This window comes from Cygnus atratus, chromosome 11 (assembly GCF_013377495.2).
Source record: "Cygnus atratus isolate AKBS03 ecotype Queensland, Australia chromosome 11, CAtr_DNAZoo_HiC_assembly, whole genome shotgun sequence".
NCBI lineage: Eukaryota > Metazoa > Chordata > Aves > Anseriformes > Anatidae > Cygnus > Cygnus atratus.
In genome coordinates this window covers 11,546,652-11,573,213 of record NC_066372.1, presented here as the reverse complement: position 1 = coordinate 11,573,213, position 26,562 = coordinate 11,546,652, and the positions used below count along the sequence as shown (strand labels likewise).

At 41.7% G+C, this 26,562-nt stretch overlaps 1 protein-coding gene across 6 annotated transcripts in view; it reads right to left on the bottom strand.

Annotated features, from left to right (window-relative positions):
• Positions 1-26,562, bottom strand: part of PDE8A (phosphodiesterase 8A) — a 172,617-nt gene that overhangs the window by 36,771 nt on the left and 109,284 nt on the right. For all 6 annotated transcript variants that reach the window (XM_035554820.2, XM_050713071.1, XM_050713070.1 and 3 more), the window contains one exon: positions 1,489-1,545. In XM_035554820.2, the coding sequence (XP_035410713.1) occupies positions 1,489-1,545 (57 nt within the window). The remainder of the gene's footprint in view (positions 1-1,488; positions 1,546-26,562) is intronic.

Here is a 26,562-nt window from a genome sequence, read left to right as displayed (position 1 = left end):
TTGTCTGAAAGAATACAGACTGGCAAAAAAAAAGATCTATGTTAATGCTGCTTTTGTGGATGACTCAGTATATGCAGCCTTTTGGGAAAAATGGATAAACCAAACCAGCATTTGGCCTATTGTCTCAGGACACAAATCTTTCAGTAATTTAATCAAATTGCACTTAAATATATGCTTTGGTTAGACAATAATTTGGAGCATGTGCAATGCATACCACATCCCACTGCCACTTATCTTCTGGGTGATTTTAGGAATTCCAGCACTGGTTACACTTTGGACCAGGTTGGTGGAATGTCTACCAGTAAATCTTAACATTTCCATGTAGTGCATATTTTTGTAAGAATGAAGGACTTAGTTCTCATTTACTTCAGATTCCTTTTATAGCAACCTACTTTGTTAACCTGTTTGCAAAAACATGTCATAGTTTGGGCTATATTTAGTGAAGTTAATTTATAACACACTTAGGATTGGAAGAATGGTTTTCAGCAATAGCACAGAGCAGTCAGCAGATCTTATTTGTATACTCTGCTTGAAAAAATGTGATGTTGTCTAACTTTTCTTTCCCTCATACCTGGTCAGCTGTATTACAAGGTTTAACTAGAAGAATTAGAGGGTGGCCCATGACTGGACAGAAATCATACAGCCATTAATAATGATAAAGAAGGCAGAAATATTCAGTGAATATTTTTGATTTATACGTGGGAAAAAGTTGAATTAGGCTGTCCTAATATTTGATGTTAGGTGATAATAGTGTCTATTCCTACAATAGGTCAGGAGGATTTTGAACTGCACCCCAAGACAGACATTTTCAAATCAGCAGGTCCAGATAAATTTCACCCAGGAGTTTTGTCATTACTGATTAAAGAACATTTTGGATTATTAATACTTCAGTATGCATTGGGATACAGGAGAATTTTCAGAGGATGTTCAAAGGAGTCATGTATCTGCAAACCTCCTACCCATCCCAGACTAAATAAGGGGACAGCTGGCATATGACATATATTCATAAAGAGATAAAAGGAGTATGAAGTAATGCCAGTCAACAGCAAAAATAAAAAAAATATGCGTTGCCAAGCTCACTTTGTATCTTCTGTGATGATATTGCAAGTTTGGTTAACACTGGTAATAATGCTGGTGTAATAAACCTCAGCAGGACGTTTAGTATTGTTCTGATGAGATTTTGATTAAGAAATGACTACCAATAAAATGCAAAACATGGAACATACTAAATTGATTGCAAGCTAATTGATAGCAGAAAGAGCTGTAGATAGCTCTATTTTTATGATTTAAGACATGTTTGGAGAAAATAATTAGGCAGGACTTTTAGTATGCACAACAGAATGTTGTGATAAAAATCTGTTAGGTACACATGTATCACTTGACAAAAATGCTGTGAAGATCTCCATACCCAAAAAACTCCAGTCACATTTTTTTTTTAAGTTAACGTCTGTGTGTCTTAGAAATTAAGATTTCAGTTTCAACTGTTACCTGAAGTTGATCTTGATGAAGTCTCATAGGACCAAACTGCACATCTGTTACTGGCGCCTAGAAAAAATAAAAGGGAATCTTCTTAACACATATATACCTGTTACAGAAGACATTTTTTATTTACCACCATCACACAGATATATTGCTGTCATTATGTGGCTGCTTCTTCTTGACTGTCTTGTTCTGCTTTTGTAAATTTATATGCTGAGCTGTGTTAACACGGTTACGAATCAACAAACTATTCTCCAAATCATTTTTAATTCTTATTTTAAACATAGTAATGGATTAGTCATGAAAGTTTTGTAGACAGATTATATTTTATCATCTGTATCACATCAGCTGTTCTGCAAAATATGGAAGTGTTTTAAAAACTGCTTTACAAAAGAAAAAAAAGTATAAAAAAGCATCAAATATACAGGAGAAAGGCAGAAAAACATTACTCTTAGAATTTCACATGTAACAGGTGCCCAAAAGTGATACAAAACAACATAAATTTAATTTCTCCACAGGTGCTGTGCTGCATTCCCTCCATCCTGCCCAGCCCACCCAGGGAAGGTGTCAGGATGCAGATATTTGTACTGCATGTTGCATGCATTCAACTTGACTTTCAAAAGCCCTGTAAAAATGCTGTTGCAGTATGCCCTGCTTTCTGCATGCCAGTGATTTCCACATTAGATACTGCTCAAGTAATGCAGGCAAACAGTTTTGCTTAGGATGCAAGAACTGATCTGGGATCTTTCCTTCTCATGCGTCTCTTCAAGCTACAGAGGTGAACAGCCGCGAGTGCATTTTATCGCTGCAGTTCTCTGACACAAGCCATTGTTAGGTACCATTGGCTGGACTGCAAGCTTGAACATGAACAACTTTCCAAGGGGGTTGGAACAGACTTTGTAAAGCAGTCAAACACATAAATAGAGAGGAGACTCTTAATAAGACTGTGTAGGTTGGATTCTTTGGGAATTCCCGCTAGGTAAATAACTGCACCTTTGTGTACTTAAGTAGTTTTCATCTTGTCTGAGAAATGAAAACTAGAAATCAGGAATAACAGTGCTCCTGATTCATAAAAGGGAAACAGTGTCCACCCAATGGCCCTTGGAGTTGCATAGACTCTTCAAAGATAACTGAAGTAAAAAAGCAGGAGAAAATTACTGTTAGCAATGCAGGAAATGGAAGACCTCTCCAGGTTCAGATGGACAAAGAAAAGATCTGTTGAGCACAAAGGTGTAATTTTTACATTTGTTGCTCTTCAAAGTGAAACTACACTTGAAGATCGGATTTATTGCTTTGCACTCTAGAATTTTTCCAATAAGTGATTTTGAAGAATTGTCACCACATTCCACAGAAAAAAAATCTTTTTGAATTACACGCTCTATTCTTTCTCTGACCTTACTGCTCCATTGCTCAGCCCTCAAATTTTCTTATCTGTGATTTTATTTATTTATCAACTTGGAAATCATCAGGGTAACATTAAAAGAGCAAGAAACATGAATCAAAGAAAAATGGCAATATAACACCTGCAAAACCAAGCCAGGAACCAGCATTTGCTTGCGTTATTTAAAAGGGCCCCAAAAAGCTGACCTTAAAATGACACAGGGGGGCTTCAGATTAACTCTCAGCCATTCTCAATCAGACTGGCTTAGTTTAAATATTCTCTCTCTGGTCAGTTTTTCTAATTTTAAGACCCCAAATCTCTCCTCAGTTGGAAAAAATCACACTGCTTTATTCTCCCTTGTGGTCCATCATCCAATTATTGCAAATCTGCACCAGAAAAAACAGAAAATGCTTTTGCTGACAATGCACAGAGCAGGAGGGAATCCAGCTCTTTTTACCACAGCATTACTGGTTTTGCAGCACTGACAGCAGTAACGATTTGTTCTCAGTCAGTAAGATCAGCAGGAATGTCTGAAGAATACAGAGGCAGCGTATCTATTGAATAAGAGATGCCTTTTTACAGCCACTTCTCTGACCATAACCACACTCTAAATTAAATTTTGGAATATTTATTTTGTACTCTCCAGCTGCCAGCAGAAAGCAGCAAGTGTTCTCAATTCCACCGAGAGCTGTAAGGTCCAGACCCAGAGCTCAATTTTACTGCAGTCTGGGGGTATTTAAACCCCATGTATCAGAGGAGGGCACCCTCATGCTCTCAAGTCCTAGTCCAAGGGTAACTGGAAGAGATGAGATAAACACAGCATTGCCAGTTCTTGCTTTTCATGTTTCTTTCTTTTGAAGTGATTGTGACTGACTGTTCATCAATGCACTTAGAGGACGGGTGATCTGACCCAGCACAGACCTGAGCATCACCTGCTCCCACCGCAGCCACGCATCACTCAGCAGCACCGCACCCAAAGTGCTGAGTTTGGAGCAGGCACCGCCGTGCTCTGCTGGCACCCCCTGTGCAGCCTCGGACATGTGCCCTGTGTCCCTCCCACTGCCTGCTTGTACAAACAGATGAGCTCCCTTAAGCAGCCATGTCGTGTGTAGCTGTGATTAGCGAAGTGCGCACACGTGCAGGCAAATCCTGCTCAGACCCAACACAAAACCAAGCTCCATGAAGCCACGCTACAAGGTTTATTCTGCAGGGAGTTCACAGAGCCTGGAAAACACTTCTAGGCCAGCAACCTGTGGCCATTCCTACACTGAAAATGTCCATGTATGCACCACTGGAGCTTAAGTTACAAGCACTGCCCAAGTGAGAAACTGCCTTGTTACACGTTAACTTGCTGTCCTGAGTAGAAGAAAAACCCTGCTCTGCATCTCAGCTGGAAAATTTTGGTGAACTCCAGTTAATTCTTAATCCTGTTGAAATCTGTTCAAATACCTTGATTAATCATTTCAGCTTTTTTGTATGCTGCTGGTAGCGCTGAGAAGCACCATGCTGATTAAGTGCTGTGTCAAAAAATCAAGGCTTCAGCAAGGATTAGATGAAACTCAAATATTGGTGAGCAAAATGAGCTTTTTAAGTACAAGCTCATAACAAAAGCAAACCCAGCCAAAGCTCACACATACTGTAACAGCACAAACACATCTTTATTCACTCACACATTTTACTACTTCTTCCTTGAACTTTCCTGCTTGAAAAAGAAAGACCTGAGTACGTTTTCAGATTGTCAGACATGACTTATGCACATGACAGCCCTCCAGGCATGCACAAATCTGTCAGAAAGTGCATGAGAAGGCAGAGGTACAGCCAGTCATAGGTTCTTGGAACTGAGACTTAGCTGGGCTGCTCACAAAAGAGCCGCTGATGCAAACTTCACAAGTAACTAGAGCAGATGTGAATGTGGCAGGAACCAAGTCCAGGCCACTTCAGTACCCTGACTACCAGCGCAGGTCTTTTGAAAATCCTTCCCTGGCCAAACAGCCTTAGAGGCCAGCCTGTAACTTGGAGCCAGGGACCAACTCAGAGGGTCATGCTACAGACTTCTGACAGCTTTCGGAGCACAGCCTGCTCTCTTTGCAGCTCCACCTTCAAACCATCCCAAGGGCTCTGGCTGGTGCTAGAGCTCTTGGTCACAGAGACATCTAAATGCTCGAGTAGTTTCTAACAGTAACTAATTCTCAGGCTTCTGAAAACCAAACCTTTTTGGCTTCATCTGTGCTTACTGCAACAATAACTGCAGCTCAGTTCCTCTAGATCTGGGGAGAGAGAGATGCCTGTAATAGCAGGCTGCAGGTCAGCAACTACTAGTTAGCTTTAATTGCAGACAGCAGCTCAGCTACTGCAGCATCACATTTTACACCCTCTGCTTAGAGAGAGCAGATAATCAACTCCAGCCTACTTTAAATGCTTACACACAGGAATTGCAGCCATTTCACATTCTCTGACCTGCTGGCTAGCACTTGTTTACCCCCAGATTTGTCTTATTTAAACGCTGTATTTTAAGTCTGTCAAACCAGACCAAGCCCTGCACAAGGTGAGATCTGTCCCAAGACAGCAGCAGCAGCCATAAGCACAATACCTGTCGATGGGGAGGTCGTTCTGCTGAGTGCCGAACGCAGCTCAGCGCTGCCTACAAACTGTCTGCATGTTGTAGCAGCTAAATTGAAAACACTGCAATTGCTCATAGAAATATTTCATGTTTCCAATGTCCAGAGATAAGAGCATGTTTGGTAAACAAAAACAACTGAAATAAGCTTAAAAATACAGACCCAAACAACTGTGACTGATCTGATTAAAGTACAACGAACTCGACATTGACCTTATATAACCCGGTAAAGTACTTCTCACCATGAGTCATTCACATTTTACCAGAACAGAATCTACAGGAATGCTCTGGTCAGGGTTGCTGGTGTTTTGCTTTGTTTTTTCTTTTCTTCCTACAGCTAGAAAAACCTTAAATGAGTTTGCGCAGTGAATAAATGTACTAAGGAATAAAGGGGAGAAATAAAGCCAGCTTGATCCACACACTCCCTATGGTGATAAACTGCCTGGTTGGAGCGTGGGACACATCAAAGCAGCCTGCATTCCACAGGTCTCCTATTTGCTAGAGGTCTTATATCTTGGCTTTCTCCAAAATGCCTCTCCTACCATTACCAATTGGAGAGGAGAGCAAACCTAAAAGGGCAGAGTCAGCCCTCCAAAATCCCTTTGGCCATTAACTCCCATACAGTACTCCTGCTCTGGTGGGGCAAACACATTCCTTCTTCAGGGTGATTTCCTTAAGTCACTTTTTTATGAAGTTTTTGTGGGATGTTTTAAAGCAGAGCCCTGGGCAGCCCAAGGTAACCCTTGTCAGAGCCAGCACCACTTACTGGGCTGTCGCGGGGAGCTGCAGGGACACTTGCTGAAATCCTCCTCTATGACCCACAACTGCTCCAGCACTTCCCACCTGCTGCAGATGGGGCTGCGCAGGTGACAGGCGTGACTTTTTGTCTGGGCATGTCATCGCCACATGCAGCCCTGGCCTCCTGCTAGCATCCCTCCCCGAAAGGCAGCTGGAAGTCCTTCTGCTCCTGCTGCTTTTCTCGCCTTTTCCAGGTTAGAGATTGAGGGAGGAGATGCGACAGCTTGTGTTTCCTGCAACTGACTTGAACAAAGAAGTGACAGAAACTTCTGCTGAATGGATTGCAGATGGAAACTGCTGCTGCACAGCTGACATCTAGGTTTAGAAAGCAGACAATGAGAAGTGAATTCCCGTCAGCAGTTTAATACCAAGTAACTGCCTGTTCAAATAAAGACTTCAACCTTAAAGCTCTGACTCATTGTAATATATAACACAGATAACTACAATGATAAGATACAAGACTCCATCACTGGTCTTAATGGACTACTGCCAGAAAAATTCATCATTTTAGATCAATATTTTAACACATCATAAAAATATATTTTATTTAGTTTTAAAATATATACTTAAGCTTTGTACATACACTAGGTGTGTGATATAAATCAGCATGACTTGACTCACTGAAGCAAGATTTGACACTCTTGATCATAAAAACATGCTTGGAGCATTAGGACTGTTAACATAACCTGAATTTTGATTACTCTAAGAAATAAAAAAGGATTAATTTTACAAAGGAAAAGGTATCCTTTTTCTCAACCTGCTGTGCTAAGCATAGATTTATCGCCCCAGAGAACGACAGTTCAAATAAACTCACAGATTTAGACCATATCTCGAACTTTAATTGATTTGGGACCCATTAATGGCAAAAATTGGAAGTCCACGTGATAATATCCTTTTTCAAAAACTTTAGCCAAGAACTCTTGGATGCTGAAAGACAGAAAGCAATCCACTGGATATCAGCTGACACGACTGAGGCCAGGACGTTTTGTAAGTCTTTATCACTTTCTGAAATATATAGATATTAATCCAATTCATGATCATTTACCTACTTCTTTCTCACTGGAAATCTACCTAAGTAGAGAATTTAAGCCTTAGCTTCCTATTTTCCATGCACACTCTGCTAAACACTTAACATCACTGCTCTAATGCTCCTCGCAGACCTTGACAGCATCGTTTTGTTACAACAGTTGGCATCAGTGCAAGTTATATACAATGCTAGCTGAGAAAATCTTCCTAATTGTTTACAGCATAAAATGAGTTTTATAGTCCATGGGTTGGATTCCAACGTAATTGAAAATTCAGAGTAATTCCACCAAACACAAGGAAAATATGTTGGATTTACTTCAGTGTAAAGGAAGTGAGAGTCTGGCCCCATAGAGTTTGCTGTTTGGAGGCCACAACGGTTAGAATGAAGAATAGGAGGGAACAAAGCATCCAAGGTTATCTGCCTTTGCTCAACAGATTCAAGGACAGAGGTAAGCCAGGCTCTTAAACACCTGGAGCTGTATGTAGTCAGCTTATTCTTTGCTGAAATACAGAGACAGAGTTCTGAAAGGCAACTGCAATCTACCAAAACCGCTGTTCAACCTAAATGAAACCTGTTAATTCCAGCCCTTAATGTTTTTTTCCTATTTTTGTTTCATAAAAGATGTAGACAAATGTCACAGACTCAATAATTTACATAATGCAGCATTCTGACTCAGTGCAATTTGCTTTGATAAAATCTAGCATTTACATTAATCTAAATCTGGTTCCCACTGATGCATCTCTGTCAATAAAACAATACAGATTTAGATCTGTATTTCAGGGTCTGAAGATCACCTGAGGTTCTGGTCTGATGCCTTTTTTTTTTTTTTAAATCTATTTTCAGTTTTATATTAATTCCTGAAAGAATTGTTTATGATGCTGCCATTTAACGATACAATAGCCAACGTAAGCGATGAGGTAACATACCCTCTGTTCTCTTAATCCACTTCTGAAGTTTTAGTAACAGTTGTGAATCAGTTTTACATAAATTAGCTCTTGGGAGCCAAACTCTGGCCCCTGATCCACATCATTAGGAACAGAGAATTTGGAGAGCTTGCAGTTTTGTGAGAAGCTTTATTGAGCGTAGTGAGTTGCCAAACTCTCGAGCTAGCCTACTGACCGTATCAGCCATGATACCCACACTCAGTCCTGAGCTCCTGATGACACCTTCACCACTCCTAAAATCCAGCCCTGTTCCAACCAACAGTCTGGAGGTGAGCTTGAGGTTCTCCCAAGTCCCAAGAAAAAGTGAAGAAGGAGATAGTTACAGGAAGCTGGGACTCGTATATCAGGACAAAGCACTAAACATTGTGACTACTCTAACATCACCAGGGCATCGAGCCACTGGAGCTCCTTGAAACTTCACCTTCTCCAGAGATCTGAATCAAGGTTTAATTGTGAACACCCTGACAGAGGCCCCTGAAAGAATAACACATGCCTACTTAAAAAGTCAGTACAACCAACTGCCTGTCAGTTCTGGAAAGTACTGTGATTTTGGCTGTTGGTCTTGTTGCAAAAGAAGCCTCAACATTTTTGGTGAAACAGCCCCACCCGGGAGAGGCAAGGCTGAGGGGAACACTTCTGATGTTTGGCTGTGCCCTGCTTCTCTGCGGTCTACAAATGCCAGCCATGATTATATATGTTTGTTTGTTTGTATTCTGGATCTAATTCGCCACTGCCTTTCTTCAGTGTTAGCCCAAATGCAGTAAGTAAAGCTAAATTAGAACAAAACTTGAGTAATACTGTCATGAAATCAGCCTTGCTGCCTTCTGGCACACTTTAGACACAACTGAGAACTCTTGTTTTGTGCCTTTTATAAAATCTCCCTTTACTCGTTATAAGAAATTACTATTGCCACGCTGCAAGCATGACACTATCAGAAGTGAATCATTCCATTACTTTGGGGAAAAATTAATGATGCTGTCCAAAAGGGACTTTTATTTTTGTTTGCAATGTGGTAAGGCCTGGGTGGCCTCTGGCCCAGACCAGTGGCCCACTGTGGTAAACTTCGTTCAGTTACAAACAAAAAAGCAGCCAGTAATCTCTACCATTGTTAAAGGTCAGAACTTTAACACAGAACAGGCAACAACTCTGGGGACTGCTTTAGCTTTTGCAGGATATTTAAATCAGAACTTAAACGTCGTTATCTCTTAGCAGGCCTTCAGCACTATTTCACAGATCTCAAACCTGCACAGAGGGCGGAAACCATCAGTGTTTCCATTTTTACACACAGAGGACAGGAGACACTGAGAAAGAGCCTCGGCCCACCCCAGGCCCGGGCCCGCTGCCCCCCTCTGCGTGGCCTCAGGTCGCCCTGCATCCTGGCCAACAGGCAGAACGAGGCACTGCTGACACTGGCACCACCAGACAATACCTGGTATCAGGAAAACACCCACTGACTTCCGAAATCCAAAATGATAGTTTCTGATACTTCAAACACCATTTGGGTTATGACTCAGTAGCCCCAGTATTCCTGTAGGTTTTTAAGCCAACTAGATACAACGCTAGCAAGGTGGCCATGCGAATCTCATTGTAATGTACTTAAGATTCCTCACCCTTAATGTACCACATATAAAAAGGGACTGAATAAATCACAGTCAAGGAAGAAAAAGAAAGAAATCTATTCATGAATCTACAACACTTTTTCTACCCAAAGAGAATGATGTTGAATGGAAACCAGATCTTACACCAAAAGCTATTCAAATACAGCAGGTTGTATTTGCTGTAGCATCTATCCAATCCAGAGATCTTTTATAGATCTGCATGATATGCACAAGTACATTAGACTTGAAATGTCTTTTTTTTTTTTTTCATTAGAATATGAAAAATGTGAATTGTATGCTCCATAACAACCCTGGAGATGTGAATACCCTGGTCTGTGCCCCATGGTCATCATTTGCCTCATCATCAAATGCCTTTATGATCAACTAGCACCGAGTTCAAAATGCCCTAAACCTTCACTATCTTACAATCTGAGACGGCTCGCTGGGGTCCTCACTCAGGTTCCCCACTTTCTGACTGAACGTTTTTCAGGAAGTTCTCCATAAAGGCCACATATGCACAAACCTTTGCCTGGAGGCTGTGAGCTTGCCCTGCGTTGGATCCCTGGAATGCTCACTCAACTATAGCCAAGTATTTCAGTGTGGTGAGGCCATGCTGTAAAGCATTTGTACTTATATCATGGCGCTAAAGAGAAAAACAGCAGCTTAAATGACCTGGCTTGTACTTTAGAAGACATTTTTAAACCCTGTAATAATGGTTTGCTATACATAGGTTGCAGAAATGGATGCCTTTATCAAGGCAAAAAAAGTAGTAAGAACATTTTCAGCTGTTCAAAGCCAAACATGGTTCTTAAGCATATATCTTTTTGGAGAGTTCAGCTTAAGAATGTGCAACATGCAGAAAGTGAATTGCTTCAGATGAGAAAAGAGGACATCTACAGGGTATTAGCACCTAACTCTATGTTTAATTTGTTTTTAACAAAATTCATCTGTCAGATTGAATACCCAGTACTCCAGAGATAACATGTCCTCCAAAGTCAGATATCCTTGGTATTTTGGGGTAACCCCTCTGGGAAGCTACCTTGCGGCAGCTGAGCAGCATGCGTGGGTGGATGTCAGACCTCTGGAACTACCCCCAGCAGCTATCCCCTTGTACCCCAACAACTCAAAGACTGCTCTCTTTTCCCCTCTGCAGTCAGGACCAGCCACGCTCAATCTCACAGAATGTTTTAAAGGCAGCCCCGTAAAAACGTGCGTCTAGAAACTCCCAGAGGCTCAGAGGCCTACTTCCTTGCCTCTTTACCCCTCACCTGACACAAGTCTGGCCGCTCCCCTGGCAGGGAGAGCTGTAACCAAGCTCTGGGGACAAGCTAGTCCCTTACACACTGCTGTCTACGTAAGTGGCATGGATATTACAGTTTCAGTGTGCTATCCTCTCACATCTACTGGCAGAAATAACCTCTACCCAAATGTAAGAACTAGAGACTGAAAAGAAAACGGTCTTCAAGTCTTGTGGTCTTAAAGAAATTTCTTAAAGAAATTGGTCTTAAAGTCAAGACAAACGATCAGCCAAGCCAAAACCAAAGCATTAAATGTGTTGGGGTTTGCAAACAAATAAATCCAGCATTGGCTTTCCCAACATCTTTGTCTAACTCAAAAAGATCTCATTCACCTACTGCTGCCTCAGGTGTATTCATGTTGCAGGCCAGCTGCAACATTAATATTTTCCGTCCCCACAGTTGTGCAGACGCTTTCATACAAATACTACATTCTTTAGACCCAGAGGGAAATTCTTGCTGCCTGCACTTTCGCAGTTGAGCTGCACAGCACTCTGGGAGACTTAAATATGGCACAGTAGTTCTATTGTTTAATAACATTAAAACTGCTTGTTCTCTTGTGATTCTGCAGAAGCCAAAAGATCCTGGAGTGTAGTAGTAAGCGCTAATCTGTTCTATACCTACCAACCAGTTTTCTTCTTCCTAGTGGCTCCAACTTGTTGGTTTTATTTTAGAAATGACTACAGATGCATCGGGATACAATAGATCTCCACCACTGTCACTGTGAGGTTTATGTTTCTCTTTACACATATGAATTTCATTGGCATTTTTCATTGAACCATCTGGATTTAAACAGACTCAGCTTACTAAGAGGAAATTCCAGTTTATCAGGAAGATTTCCAATCACTGTTTCTTTATGTCAAACAAACCTTTCATGCCTTTATCTACCAACACTGTAATTGCCACAAACAGACCAAGTAAAGCAAGAAAGTACAGTACAAAAATAGCATAAACCTGTCAGTGGATCTGCTAGACTTTCAAGAAGATCTCTGTTTTGTCCTAAGCCTCCACTTGTTGAGGAACAAACTTGCTTTTTGTTGTCATTAACAACCCACCGTTCACACTGACATGGTGGAAGCCATGCAGCCCCAACAAATCTAAAGTCAGAGCAAAACCACATCACACAAACAGCACAGGTAAAATCACACATGCAACAGGCTGACAGCACATCCTGCCTTCTGGGAATCTGAGCGTTCTCAGTTACACAACTTAAATTTCCTCACTGAAAGGCATACCTGAAATTTGAAATTGTGGGAAAGGAAAGTTCAGGCTCTACTGACCATATTTTTTTCTATTTGCTGCCACCCATTATCATAAAAGAATACATTTCCCAAGCAGTGTCAAACAGCCTGCAACAAACTTCTGTCAGATCACAGCTGCACAGGTAGCAGGTTGAGACTACCCCTCCTGACTGGCCGAGATCCGCACGCAAGCCTGTGTAACTGCTAGCTTATCTCCCAGATCTCCAGTGCTGGCCTACATGGGCACTCTGGAAGCACGGGTGTCTGTGGATCTGCTGGACACCAGGGGCACGTGTTTGCATGGCCCCCAAGGTGAGCTCTACCCACCTCCAGCAAGCACCAAGGCACTTGTGCTCTGTGCAGCATCCTGCCTGGGACTGCTCTCAGCAACAGCAGACGCAGGCTCTAGATTTCACAGTCAGAGAAATGACAAAGTCAGTGGGGCAGAGACCAGTATAATGAAGAGGAACGTTCAATAATGATAGTAAACATTTCTGTATTTTTGTTTATTGAATCAAGGTTTGCTAAGCTGAATGCAACTGTCTATTAATAATTGAGAAAACTACAAGAGATGTTCTTGGCACTGAAACTAAATAGAAAAAGTTCTCTCCAATATAGGACAGAAAACTTGAGACTGCAGGCATGTTCAAGGTATCTTTTAAATGTAACACCAGGAAATTCACAGTAGTGTGTCCTTTTTTCACTCTTCAGCATTAATTTTGCTCGTTCACACCAATGACTACTCCAACAGGTTAACTCCAGGTTTTATACAGAAGAAAACAGAAAAATGTATTTATGACTGCTGGGGATCCTTTCTTTCTTTTGACCACTAGGAACTTTACCAGCTGAGGGGACGAGTGACTGCTTTCCTCTAATACAGATGCCTCTTCATTTCTGAGGACCTACCAGGTAGCCTGAAACCTGACACAGGCCTTGTACTTGTGCCTGGTTCAGTAACACACAGTGCTTCTGCCAGCCCACAGGGCTTGTTGGGTATTACAGGCTCAGTAGATGGGATCACTTTTATTTTTTTTTAATTAAGTACAGTAGAACCTTTTTACAGTTATGCCAATCTAAACTTTGCATGTCTTTACTGAAGTGTTTTTTTCATTATAATCAGAATTACAATTAGGCAAAATTGGATGCAGCATAAACACTTTTCATTCTGGTTCTGCTGCAAACAGAATTTCACTATCTAGATTTGTGGTAGGCACACTCCAGCACTCCATTTTATTTAACTAAAAACGATGTTTAAAAAATTTAACTGTATTACTATTTTTGCTACAAAGCAATCTCCACACGCTCTGCCTACGAGTAACTTTTCCTTTACAAATGAACTGTTGGATATACCAAAGGTGACACTGCTGGTATAAAATGAGTTAGTATGGAGCATGCTTTTCCCTCTAGAAATGCCTAAGCGACCAATATCTTACCACCTCCCTGTGAAGTTTCACAGGACCAAAGCTGTGGCAACAGAGCAGAGCAGCCTCCCATGGGGCAGCTCCTTTTTAATCAAAGACCCTTAAAGCTGCTCCTGTAGTCGATAACTGACAAACAAATGCAGCTAGGTATCAGATATCCAACAAGGTAAAGTCCTACTCACAGTGAAGATTGTTGACTACACTACTATTGGAAATACTCACTCTGGGTATAATATTTGTATTTCTCAAAGTACAAGAGCCGTAATTGTGCAAATAATAATATATAGATGTTGAATAGCCTTACATAAATTGTTTCTTCTGTTTAACCTTGAGATTTCTAGGGAAGAGGGACAGCAGTTGGAGATATCCGCATCAGATCCTTTCGTGTGTTACAGGATGGCAGTGAAGCTTTCAGAGAGCCTTGCTGCAGCGGCAGATTTTCAAGGAAAGGTCTGCAACACGCAGGAAGAAGAGCACAGGCCAAGACAGAAGGTGAAAAAACACTGAATAATCTATAATGTAAACACATGCATTGACTGCACAGCTAGCTGGCAAACTAAACAGATGCACAGCTAACTGCACTGTAAAATCACTACCACTTAAGAGCAGAGAGCTAGAGGTGGATAAGAGACACAGCTGGTCCAGCAGGTATGGGCCCTCCACATGCCATTTGGACAGCCAATTTAAAATGCCCTAAGATGTGCCTAGGAGGTCTGGAATCTTTCAGAGGTTTTTTCCCCTCAGGTTACAGGTCCTCGTGCCCTGCAGCAGGCCCTTGCAGCAGCTGCGGAAGAGCCGGGCTCCTCTGCCACGTGCCACTGAGCTCCATGCAGCACCACATAGCGTCATCCTCATTTCATTTGTTTAACAACAATGAATTAGGAGAAGGCACCCTCCGAAAGAAAGAAGCTCCACTTGGTCCTTATTTACCAGAATGGTGTCAACTTGTACAAAAAAAGGTGATGAGTTGTAAGGAAAACTGGCAGCCGTCCAAAGACAATCTCCCTTCAGATACAAATTCTGGCATCTGACAAGATGGAAGCTCATTTAATCTATTCTGCAACTGTCCAAAATGTGTTTCCACCCTGGTCATTCTTGCTTTCTCACTCTGGTAATTTTTCTAAGAAAGTATGCTTGGGCCCAGGCGTTCTGTTGCGAGTGAGAGCGCTTCATGCCAAAGAACAAACAAGAGAAAAGAGACATTAAAGTCCTGTCTGGCGACACCATTAACAAGTTCACAGTCACCATTTCCTTCTTCCTCCCCTGCACCAAGTGTTTCTTCCCAGACAGTGATCCAGACTGCTGATAGCTCTGGCAGGGAGCTTTTACCAGAAATTTTAGCAGGAAATGTTAATTTGCAAGCCTCGGTGTCCTCCCTCAGGGAAGAGGGACGTTACATCTGCAGAGCCCAATTGCGGGGACGCAGAGCTCCTCTGACCTGCCTGCGATGTGCGAGAGAGAAACTTCTGCGTGGCTCTAGCAAAGCTGAGTAAAAAACCAACTGCACTCATTTGTTTTCTTTTTCCTTTTTCCCCCAAGCAATGAAATACTAGAAGAATGTCCAATGCAAACAGAAAAATTCTATTAATGAAATATCCAATTTAGTGTAGTTTCATAGCTTAACTCTGAACTCAAACTGATTTCTAGGACCCAAAGCCTAGCTGGGAACTTGCAGGCTTGGAATTTTAAAAAACAACTATTTTGCTTTGTGTAAAAACTCTACATCTCTATAAACCAGTGTAATGGTAAAAATAACTTGTGTGAAACAGTAAATATAACACAAACTACTAACAAATTAGATATTAGGGATAAATAGTTTTCTGGACTAAAGTGTAACATCTTAAGTGAGAGAAAGAAAAAGACAGACTCACTTTATGAACAGTTCCAGTAAGGCTACAGTAAAACTACAGGTTGCTTGCAAAATTAAAAAATAAACCTATAAACTCATTGAAAAACGATGCAGATAGGACTCTTGAAAAGTTTTATTACTTAGATCACCTGATTTCTTTTTCTTCCTCTATGAACTTTGAGCATAAGTCTGTAATTACTATAAGTGCAGGAGAGAATAGTGTTTTCGATTAGGAAAGCTTTTATCAACCATGAGAAGTTTCATTTGATTTGTTTTATGTGTTTGTATGTTCCTCTGAGCCAGGACAAATGTTCTTACCGCACTCATATTTGTGTGGTTAGCAGATTTTTCTGCATCTCTTTTGTCCTTATCCTCCAAAGACAAAACAAATGTTGTACTGCTGAATGTTGAACTTTGAAATTTTTGTGCTGCATTGTGACAGTAATATATTTTGACTAACTATATGAGCAGCTAACATGTACAGTCTAGGCAGCTGCCATGGAACACCAAAGGTCTACTTTTTTTCTTCACTGCTAACTTTCAACCAATGTGGTACTCTGGATGACTTCAGAATACAGTATGAGTTGCATAATTTAATCCACTTATATTTCTAATACAATTTTGCTAAGAACATTGACGTGTATTTCAACAAAACAACCCTTCCATAGAACAGCAGGAAAATATTAGAGGTGGCATCGAACCACTGACCCATTAGATATAAATTACTCACAGCATGTTCCCCACAAAACAGAGTAACAAAATTTGCAGCCCGTAATATGAGGCTGTACCCAGAAATACTTTCCAGATGAAACAAGCAAGATTTGCAGTGGTTTTGCGACATAATCAGCAACTTCCTGCTATTGGAAGAGAGATTATCTAGTGCATTTGGTGCTGATTCTGCCTCCTTGTACACCTCCTTTTCCTAGCTGAGTGAGCCATAAAACCTGACGAGGATGCTCATACAAACGTAAGCCCCATCACTGCTCTGGGTGTCCTTTCCTCTCTGTGCAGCTAGCTCTGAATGCTGAACTTCTTAATTACTTTTGTTAAGTAAATCTAGCAAATACAATGACTACCAGGCATGTGGGATATTTTAGCCCCATGGCTCTTCCTTATTCTACAAGGATATAGCCCTGTCACTATTACCCATGTATTCTTAGGAAGTAACATGTGGCTAGCTTGGACCATAAGCTTATACTGTTTAAACTATCTATGACTGATTTCTATTTATTTATTCATTTACAAGAGGGGCACATCTATGCTAGGAATAATATTTTTCTGATACGGATGACTCTGGTCATATCCCATGTATTACATTTCTACTTCAGACAGAGTTTTAGGGCAGAATTTCATAGTGTTTACAACAACTTAATAGCTTGTTTTGCTTTAAAATTCAGATTTACACTTTTAGCTTTTTTTTTTTTTAATTTGCATGGCATTTATTCAAGGTAAAGTTTCTTATGCAAGAAGCAGCATTTCACATAGTCTGCAGCAAGAAACACCTTCTGGTAAGTACAGACCTATTTTTGCAGTACAAGATAGTATATTTTCTTCTTGAAATGTTCCATTATTTGCAGTATTTCCATCGTGCAAGTTTACTTTTATTTTCTTTTTAATTCAGTTATTAGTGCAGTGCCTATCAGTTGTTTTCTTGATACAACTCTCCCAGTCTTATCTGGAACTCTCCCAGTTTCATCTGTTTGGAAAAACTGTGTCCCTTTGACTGCAAGCCACTGGCAATGGTGAGCATTTGTTTCACTCTCTGTTCTGTCGTCTAAGACAAGACCGAACAACTGGAGCCTCCAGCTGATTCTATCAGCACTCCAGGAGTCAGAGACAAACATCTGGAATTTATTTGTTAGAAATAAAATAAATGACATCTTTTCAAGAGCTTGCACCTGTACTTATAAATCTCCTCCGCGAGGACAAGTTATGAATAAATTCAACCAGAAGCAGGAGGCAGAGGGCTCTTTTGGCTCAGCCCCAGAGGAGGGCCCCAGGAAGAAGGACAGCACCGAGGTGCCCTGCAGGCAGTTTGCTCAGAGGTGCTCTCTCCCACCCAACAATGAGCAATGTGCTGCATTAGGCCTCCTGGGGCCCGCTGGCTTTCAGTGCACACATCCTGCCTGCTCTGTTCGACTGGGTCAGGGGGTCCCTGATCTCCTGGTCCCCTCTCCCCAGTGGAGTGCTCCATCCATGCTGGGAGTTAATTCCAGCTTTGCTGTGGGAGAAACGTAGCCCCAAAGGTCATTTTTGTTGTCTGTAATGCCAAGAGTGGTTCCAACTTCAGCAGAAGCTGCAAAGGGGAATGGAAATGAGGAACTAAGGGAGGAATTTAAGAGGACAGTACTGCAAAAACAGAGTAGTAATGGGGGAGCAGAGGTCAAAAGAATCAAACACCACCGCTGTTATCTGATGGGAGGGCACAAAGGTACAGGATGAACCTCTGAAAATATGCAGAGGAGGGAACAGGGAATACACAGAGAGGAAAAAGGGCAGCAGAGAAACAAAGAGAGAGAAGCCCCTGCCAATTGTTTGGATGAAGGTTACCTTTGCCTAGGCACTGCACTCATTGTCTGCGGCCGTCTCCTTTCCTGCTGCTTTCCTGAGCCTCCCTGAGCACAGACAGTGCTCGTTCCAAATCGGAAGGTGACTGATGTGGTCCTGTGCTATGGGCAGGTCCACACGAGGGACTAGATCAACTTCTCTATTTTCGCTTGTACAGAGTACAAGGTCTTCATTGCAGGGGTTTAACAGCCTGAAGTGAAAGCTGACTGCACCTCATCCAGCTTGACCTGGCAGACTGTCTTGGAGAAAATTCACATTTAGGGATTGGTAAGATCTTAGCAATACAACCCCATTGCAAATAGAACCAAACACCTGGGCATGCAAAGCAAATTCACACAAGTTTACCCATGGCTGGGTACTGCAGCCAGTTCATTTCTCCATACAGTGGATATGGGGCCCCACTAGTGAAGCAAGATGCTGCAAGAACAGGCACTTGGTATTGTGCAGGAACTAGCTATATTCCTTTCTGACCATAAGGACGGGCAGAAGGAAACATCATTTTTGTTTCTGCAGAGACCCAAACATGAAGAAGTCAGAAAAGACCAAGAGAACACAGCATTGCTGTGAGGTGACAGCCCACACACTCCACAGTCAGTATTTCGATTACATGGACTGAAAACATCAGAGAGACACTTCAGCAAAACTGAATCTAGTCATGAAAGCCATTAAACAAACAAACAAAGACAAACTCAACCACCCCAGCTGGCTGGTAGGCTGGTTCCTACAGATGACTCTGGCATACCCTGTTGGTCTGTTAGTCATCAGATGTTCCCTGACTTTTCCACTGCTTTGTAGGGCAACTCCAAATGTTTTTTTTTGTTTGCTTTGGTTTGTTTTCTTAAATAAAGGACATTAGAAGATTCCTTACAAGAACTGCTTTCATGAAGTGATCAACTGCTCTTAACCAAGTACACAAGCTGTTTGGGGAAAAGAAAAATAGTATCTGGAGGTGGGGTAATGCTAAGCCAGGGGAAACCATTTGCAGCACAACAGACCTACAGAAGAGCTCGAGAAGCACAAGAGTCAAGCACCATAAGGCACACAGTGTGCCCTATTTTTGCAAAGGTTGTTTCTTTTTTTCCGATAGATACTTCCTCTTGCGGTGCATGACAGGAGGCTAACATGGTGATGCTGTCAGTATTCTCGAGTAAAGCTGCCCAAAGCTCCATCTGCAAGAACTGTTGAACTAAGGTCTGCATTGCTCATCACTGGTTCTTGTCCAAGGGGAAGTTAATAACCCTGTGCCACTGGCCAAAAAACAAGCAAACCAAAAATGTAAGGGGATCAGACCCCTGGCAGAGCTTCAGTATTCCTGATCTCAGCAATCAGACTCTGCTGCACTAGCTAGCAGGGGAACCAGCGATGCGTGCCTTGCTGACAGTTCCTCAGCATTACGGCACAAGCAGCTTCAGAGTCAACAGTTTGCAACACCTTTGTTTTGCAACACCTGGATGGAGGTGGTTTCACACATACATCATACAACACCAAATTATAAACCTCCTCAGTTATAAACCTGGCTGCTCCGGGAAGGAATCTATTAAAACAATTCTTACAACTCAATTAAAACAAAAGCATATTCACAACAGAATAAAATTTAAAAGAATAATAAATCTAAAAGCCATTGAAAAAGAAAATTACTGTAACAAACATGGGGTTTTATCACTGCTCATCATTTAAATTGTCAGCTTTATCCTCATGGCAAGCAGGCAGCTCTCGTTCACAACTGAACACCTACTTTATTTATTTAGCTATGCTGCATTTAACCTTACATCCTGTCTGCTGGGTGCATCCGGCTCCACAGATCTCCATGCAGTGAAGCCTTAGCATAAGGTGGGGGAGCTACTTTCCACAAGCCAAAAAACAGGAAATTTGATGACATTGTTCAGTGAGCAGACGTCAGCAGAGAGTGATACAAAAGAGTAAACAACTTCCTAGCAGCAGCAGACAAATGGGCCGGAACTACTGGAATCCTGTGATGTCTGGTGTGTTTTGCATGAAAATTACTGTCTCGATGAAAGGGAGCGATCTTCATCCGATGCAAATTGGAGCTGCTCCCTGGAAATCAAGGAGCCACACACCAATTTGGCCTGTTTAAGATTTGACCCCAAATCTTTACCTTTCTGATCATGAAAATACCATTTTTGAGAATTCACATTGTTAATATTCTGAGTATTTTGTAAATATTCTTATTATTTTAAAGCACAAAAAGCTGATGTGAATAAAAAGAGTAAATTTCAGTGAATGTATGGACGGCAGTATCAGAAATGCAGATGCTATTTCCTTATGATCATGTTACCTTCAGTCTTACATATATTACAATAATGACATATAAACATATATTCTTGTTAAAATATTTTGATATGAACCAAGCCCAGCACTCTGCCAATGGAACGGAACCGGTAGGTATGACATCTCCTTTCTGTATTTCAGTGTTTGCTTTGTGAAATCTTCTCTCATATTTTCCAGCTATGGGCAAATGTCAAATATGATCCAAAAAAATAACCTCTCAGTTAGGTGTATGACTCAAAGCCAGGTTACAGCAGGCAGAAAGGAAATGTAGGGAAAGACATTTTTGCTCTAACTGAATGTCATTCTGCCCATCTCTGTCCAATTTAATGATCCCTTAACTGTAAAGAGTAATATCTGACCATTGACCACAAATACAGAGCTTCACTATTGCATCCCAAACAACTATATCAATAAAAATTGTATCCTCTGGACAAAATCTTTTCCCTACTCAGCTACTGTAAAGAGACCACTGAGGCATTTTTCAGTTCTTTTACATTGCCTTTTAAGCTATTCCTTTCAAAGGGTGGACACAGAGAATCAAGTCCTATTCTAAACAAGTACGTTCTTTAGAGGAGCTCATGATAAACAGACTAGGAGGCTTCTGGGGGTTTTATGATCTTGGAAGATTTGGGGATCTTACCAAAAATACACAGGAATGTTCCCTGGGAGGATGCAATTCAGTAAGTACAATCCCAGGACTCTCCTCTCATCCAGGTATCCCTCCTAGCCAAAATATAAACAGAATAGACTCCTAAGATTAAAATTAGCAGCTAAATTTAGAGCTGTCCACGAGACTGCCTTACTCTCAGTATGAGAGAGATGGAACAACAGGAAAAAGCCAGATGCTTCTCAGCGCTCCTCGCCAAATTCTCCTCTCCTTGGAGACACAAGAAGTAATATGTAATCCTGGGGAGGAAGACACACCAATAACCATGTCAACGCTGCAGTCAAATGACAAGGCAAACACACTGGGCCAAATCTATCTGTAATGTAACTCTAGTAACTTGAGCAGACTTTGTTCTTCCTAAATACTGGCAAGTGGCCATAGGCTAACAAACGGCTAGACAAAAAACATAACACCCAAACTGCTACAAATGCCTATAAAAAAGAGCAGGTCTACAAAAAAAACAAAGCAAAACAAAAAGCACTAAAAAAAAACAACAAATTGCTTCTTATTCGTCACTCTACTTACATCACAATTTTCCTGGTTTCAATTAATTTGTGGTTTGGGAAGAGTTACCACTAATTTGCAGTGTTTTGCTTGAGTAAGGGAAAAGAGAAGATACTGTTCTTTCTGACTTAACAAGTAAATGTGGGCAAGCAGTCTGGGACAGGTGGGCACGCCATGAACCCATAGGTTTGGTCGCATTTGCCAGCCCCTCCAGGCTGTGGTGGAAGCTCCTCACGGACCTCTCGAGCACCTGGCTGGTAGTGGACAAACAGTGAGCACTGTGCAAGCACGGCCTAGGCCACTTTCCCAGGACATGCCACTGTGCAAGCAGTCACCAGTAACAGCATGGGAACTCTCAAGAAGCTTACACTGGCTCGCGGCCTACGTTAGTACCTCTAACAACTCAGCACGTCCTGACTGGAGACTGGATGTTATGTGCCCGCATATCCCACTTCAGATCTGGCCCACTGAAGCCTCAACCGCTCTGCTCAGAAACACGCCTGTAACAAAAAGCTTTGGTGGTGGTTTCTTCTTTTAGGCAATGTGCACAGATCTGGCCAGGCATGGGAACACATGCAAGCCTACAGCCTCTGGAGGCTGAACGGGGCCTAACCCTGCCCAAGGCTGTTGAGCCGCATGAGCTCGCCCCAGTTCTCTCATTCTTCCCTGGCTCCTCAGTTTGAACGTAAGAACCAAGGGCTTAGAAAGCAAGCTCCTGTCTAACGCTGATCACACACAACTGTCCTCTAACTTTGGTTACATGATAATGTTTAAAAATATACGTTACTAGCAAAAACTTCCAAGAATAACCAAATCGATCTGGAGGAATGCCAAAATATTTATCAGAGAATGACATTCACTTGGGTGTGACAACAGTCAAAAAGTTAATAACTTATCTGAAGACCAGGTTTCTGCAAAACCTGCCGGGCTCCAGGATGAAAACATTATTTTACTACAACTCCCTTTCCATATTTTCCTTCCATTACAGCTTACTGCTAATAGATAGATATGGAGAGAGACCTTGCTCTGACCTGCAGCAACAGCAACGATGGTGTTGTGACACAACCGAGTGGAGTTACATGGCTATACAAGCCTGTCATCCACATGCCACTCTTATTTAGGGCCTTCCATTGTTAAGCCCTGATTTATATCAATAGAGGTGAGCGTGGTGACCAAAGGCAGACAGCACGTGGTTTTGAATATAAATGAAAGTATGGACTGCTATTGTGTGCGAGCACAGAAACGGGAGCAGCATAGGAAGGGTGGGTGGCTGCGCCGAGCCATCTGCTGATAGAGCCTACTGTCTGCTCAACACGGGGCCGTGGAAAAGGGCAGCAACCTCTGCAGGACCTCCCTCCCCTTTCCCGGTAGCCTGAGGCCCTGACCACCAGGTACGGCCAAACGCGGGGCATTCTCCTGTCCTCTCTGCGATGCCACACCGCTGAGACCGACCCTGCAAGCCAGGCCACCGCCTCCTGATCTTTGCCATGCAGCTAAATGGAGATCTCCTCTTGCCTTCTGTGTCTGGAACATATGTCGTTATCACCTTTGTTTAACTGAATTTCTATATATTGGTTTGTTTTGTGGAAATGTATTTTGGAACTATACTTCTGCTGTGCAGTGTAATGGCACTTTCTAACCAGTTCAAATGAGTAACAAAAACCTAGTCTAGGTTTATGGGAGAGTTAAGCTGGAGGCCACTAACTGTGGTATTTCCCCCATTTTACACCTATTTTGAGTTACTTTACATTAAGTTACAAATGGACTAAACTGAGATGTTTTCTGATATAAAAAGAGTGCTTGTGAGGAAAAAACGACAGCTCCAAGGGTTAGATGCACCTACCACTCGCCATCCACAAAGGGGAATGTGTTTCTTACGGGCTCCCTGCACAGTGCTAAGCTTTGTTTCTGTAGAGATTTTGACATATGGCCGAAGTTAGACCTTAAATTAGAATATTCCTCTTTGAATTGAGAAATGATCTTTCTGTCCAAATGAATAGTGTATTCAGTGTGAATAAAGCTTCTGCTATTGCACAGCTCATCTTATCTACTGACGTCATTTCCTTAGTTGCTTCTATAATATTAATAATCACCATATAGCCAAAGAGGTCATATACTAGGAATGTATACTTTAAAATTCTTCGACATTGCAGAAGAGTTTGAACAAAAAATCTATGTTTCTGGCTGGATGGACACACTGAATGACTGCCAGGAAATGACGTTATGTCATTTAAAGGTGGGGATAAAGAAACCTGTCTACTTAGGGAAAAATACCCCAGATTGCAAGAAAAATGCAAGAGTTGAAGATAGAAAGGAAAATCATTAATGAGTAATGAACCTAACCTCCCTTAAAAAGCAGAAAAGGACCATAAACAATGTAGTCACATCAATATAACCAAAGGACCACATGAAAATCACAAAGATTTGATTTATGGATTCAGGATGTTTCTGATGCAACTCTTGATGATCCTCAGTCTAAAATGACTTTCAGCAGTGGCTTCTCTTCTCCTGAGCACAGTGGAAGAAGCTGCCTGGACGCAACATTTTCAGCAGTCAGTCCCTAGTTGCACAGGCACCTCAGTGATTCCCTGTTACCTATCCAGCTTAAGAACAGAGGAGAGAAAAAGTGCCGGCGCCGCCTCTTCAGAGCTCTGCCACGGAGGTGCACCACAGAGTGAGCACGCCGGGCACCTGCGGAGACCCTGCTCTGTTGGAAACCAAGGAGCTCACGGGACTGTCTGACCTGAGCTGCTGGCAGCGGAGCGGGCTCTGGGAGGACCTGCATGATCCAAATCATTCCACACTCTTTTCCTGAGCTTTAACAGGCTATCCACACCAAGGATATATATATATTTGAAATATAAAGTATATTTGAAAAATAAAGTTTATGTTTAAAAAAAAAGAACCAAGACATTCTTTAGCATCTTTGATTTATAAAAGCCCTTCATGTCACCACATATAATTGTCCATGGAGCATTTCTCTTCTTGAAAATTACTTTCTATTAAAAAACAACTGTTTCTACATTGAAAGTTTAAAAACTGTTTAAAATTCTACATTAAAAAATGTAAATTTAAGGTGGTCTTTTACATAGACACTCTGACCTTTTATGTATCAGAAATCACTCTCTAAGGTATTTCAGAACACAGAAATACTACTCTGGGAAAGACCATGATACCGACTTGACAAAGTCTTTATAAACCAAGCAGTTTTAGACAGAATTTTCTTCCTCATAGTAGCTTGGGTATGTGTTCTCCCCAGAACATATTCTTTTCTCTTCACTAGTGAGTAGCAATGTGACCAGATCTAGCATCTTTTTAAGGGATCTCACAATATTTAATCTTTTCCTCAAAGCCAGAGTTGCAGTTCCTGGGGCCATGTGACTGCATGAGATTGCCAGCTTTCCTGGCAAAAAAAGGTTACTTTTACCTCTTGCAGCTGCAGAAAAAAATAAGCTCGAACTTTTAGGATTGAAGCAATTCAAACACAAAAACAGTAAGGAGAGAGAGAACCAAAGCGTGCTTGTACTTAAAATAGATTCATTTCCCATACCCAGTGCATTTTTTGACTGGAATAGAGATTTTTAGTTCTCTAGAGTTGGCAGTACTGCACCACTGCAGCAGAAATAGGTCACAACTGCTGTAGGACTTTGATCTGAGCAAGAAAGGCGTTAAGCACTAAGCAAAACAGGGTAAAAGGGCAAGGATCAGCCTGATTAACTCCTGTGCCTGAAGTCAGACTCTCCATCAATATTCAGAAATCTGTTTTCAGCACCCAGTTCCCAAATACAGGGCTGCCACTTTCAAAGGAGACACGGAACAGGAAAACGAGCATTTGGAGTATCACACGGCCTTATGGTCCTGGACAGACAAAAGCAACCTGGGCTAGCAAGTAGCACAAAACAAAGGTCAAAGGTGGAAAGCGCTGGTTCCAGTGCATGCCCTGCTACAGCAGCAAACACAGAAACAGGTATAGCCAGCACAAAAGGTAGCTGGAGACTAGAGATCAGCCTGCAAATGGCAAAGAAGTAAATTAATAATTTACACTACAAGAAAAGCTTGTCCTTTCACACGGCAGAATGTCAAATCATAGAGCTAGAACGCATCTGCAGAGATTATCTAGATCGTTCTCTGTCCTAAGGCAGGATTCATTTGGTTATGTCACCCTTAACACATATTTGCCTAAGTCTCTTTTAAACTCCATGACACTCAGCAACCTACTGAATTGCTTCACTGTCTTCTCTGTTTGGAGCTTTTTCCAATCTACCAAACTCCAATATTCTCTATAATTAAGGCTCGTTATAATATCTCTTGTCCTATTCACCATGGACACGAAAAATTGATCATTCCCTTTCACTTTGCACAGCCTTTTGCAGATCTGAAAGCTGTTTAGTTAGTGGAAGTAAAGGACTTGTTACTTTTCCTTTAAGTCCAAGCATTTAAAAAAATAAAAAATAAAAACACACAAAAAGGTTGTAAACACTCATGGTAGCTGTATAAATGATGACTTGTGAGCAGGAGCTGGTCTAGCTTGAACACGCTTTACAGGGATTGCAGGAGGGATGCACACGCACACAGAGAAGCAGCTGGGCACAGAAAACATCCAGGAGCATGATGATCCCTACCAGTTGGATCCCAATTTCTTGGAAGTGCCTAGAGAGTACAGGCACTGACTTCCATGGAAGCTCTTCTGTTGAAAACAAAGGCCCTGCACCTCCACAAAAGGACTGTGCCCAGGGCAACACACAAACACCTGCTCGTCTCTTACTAAAACTAAGAGAGTTTTTAAGTTTTTGCTTGTCTGCTTTGCTGAATCACGGCTTGGTGTTGTACACAAAGGAGGCTATAGTACACATTCATTTTCAGTCTGACAACCTAGACATTATA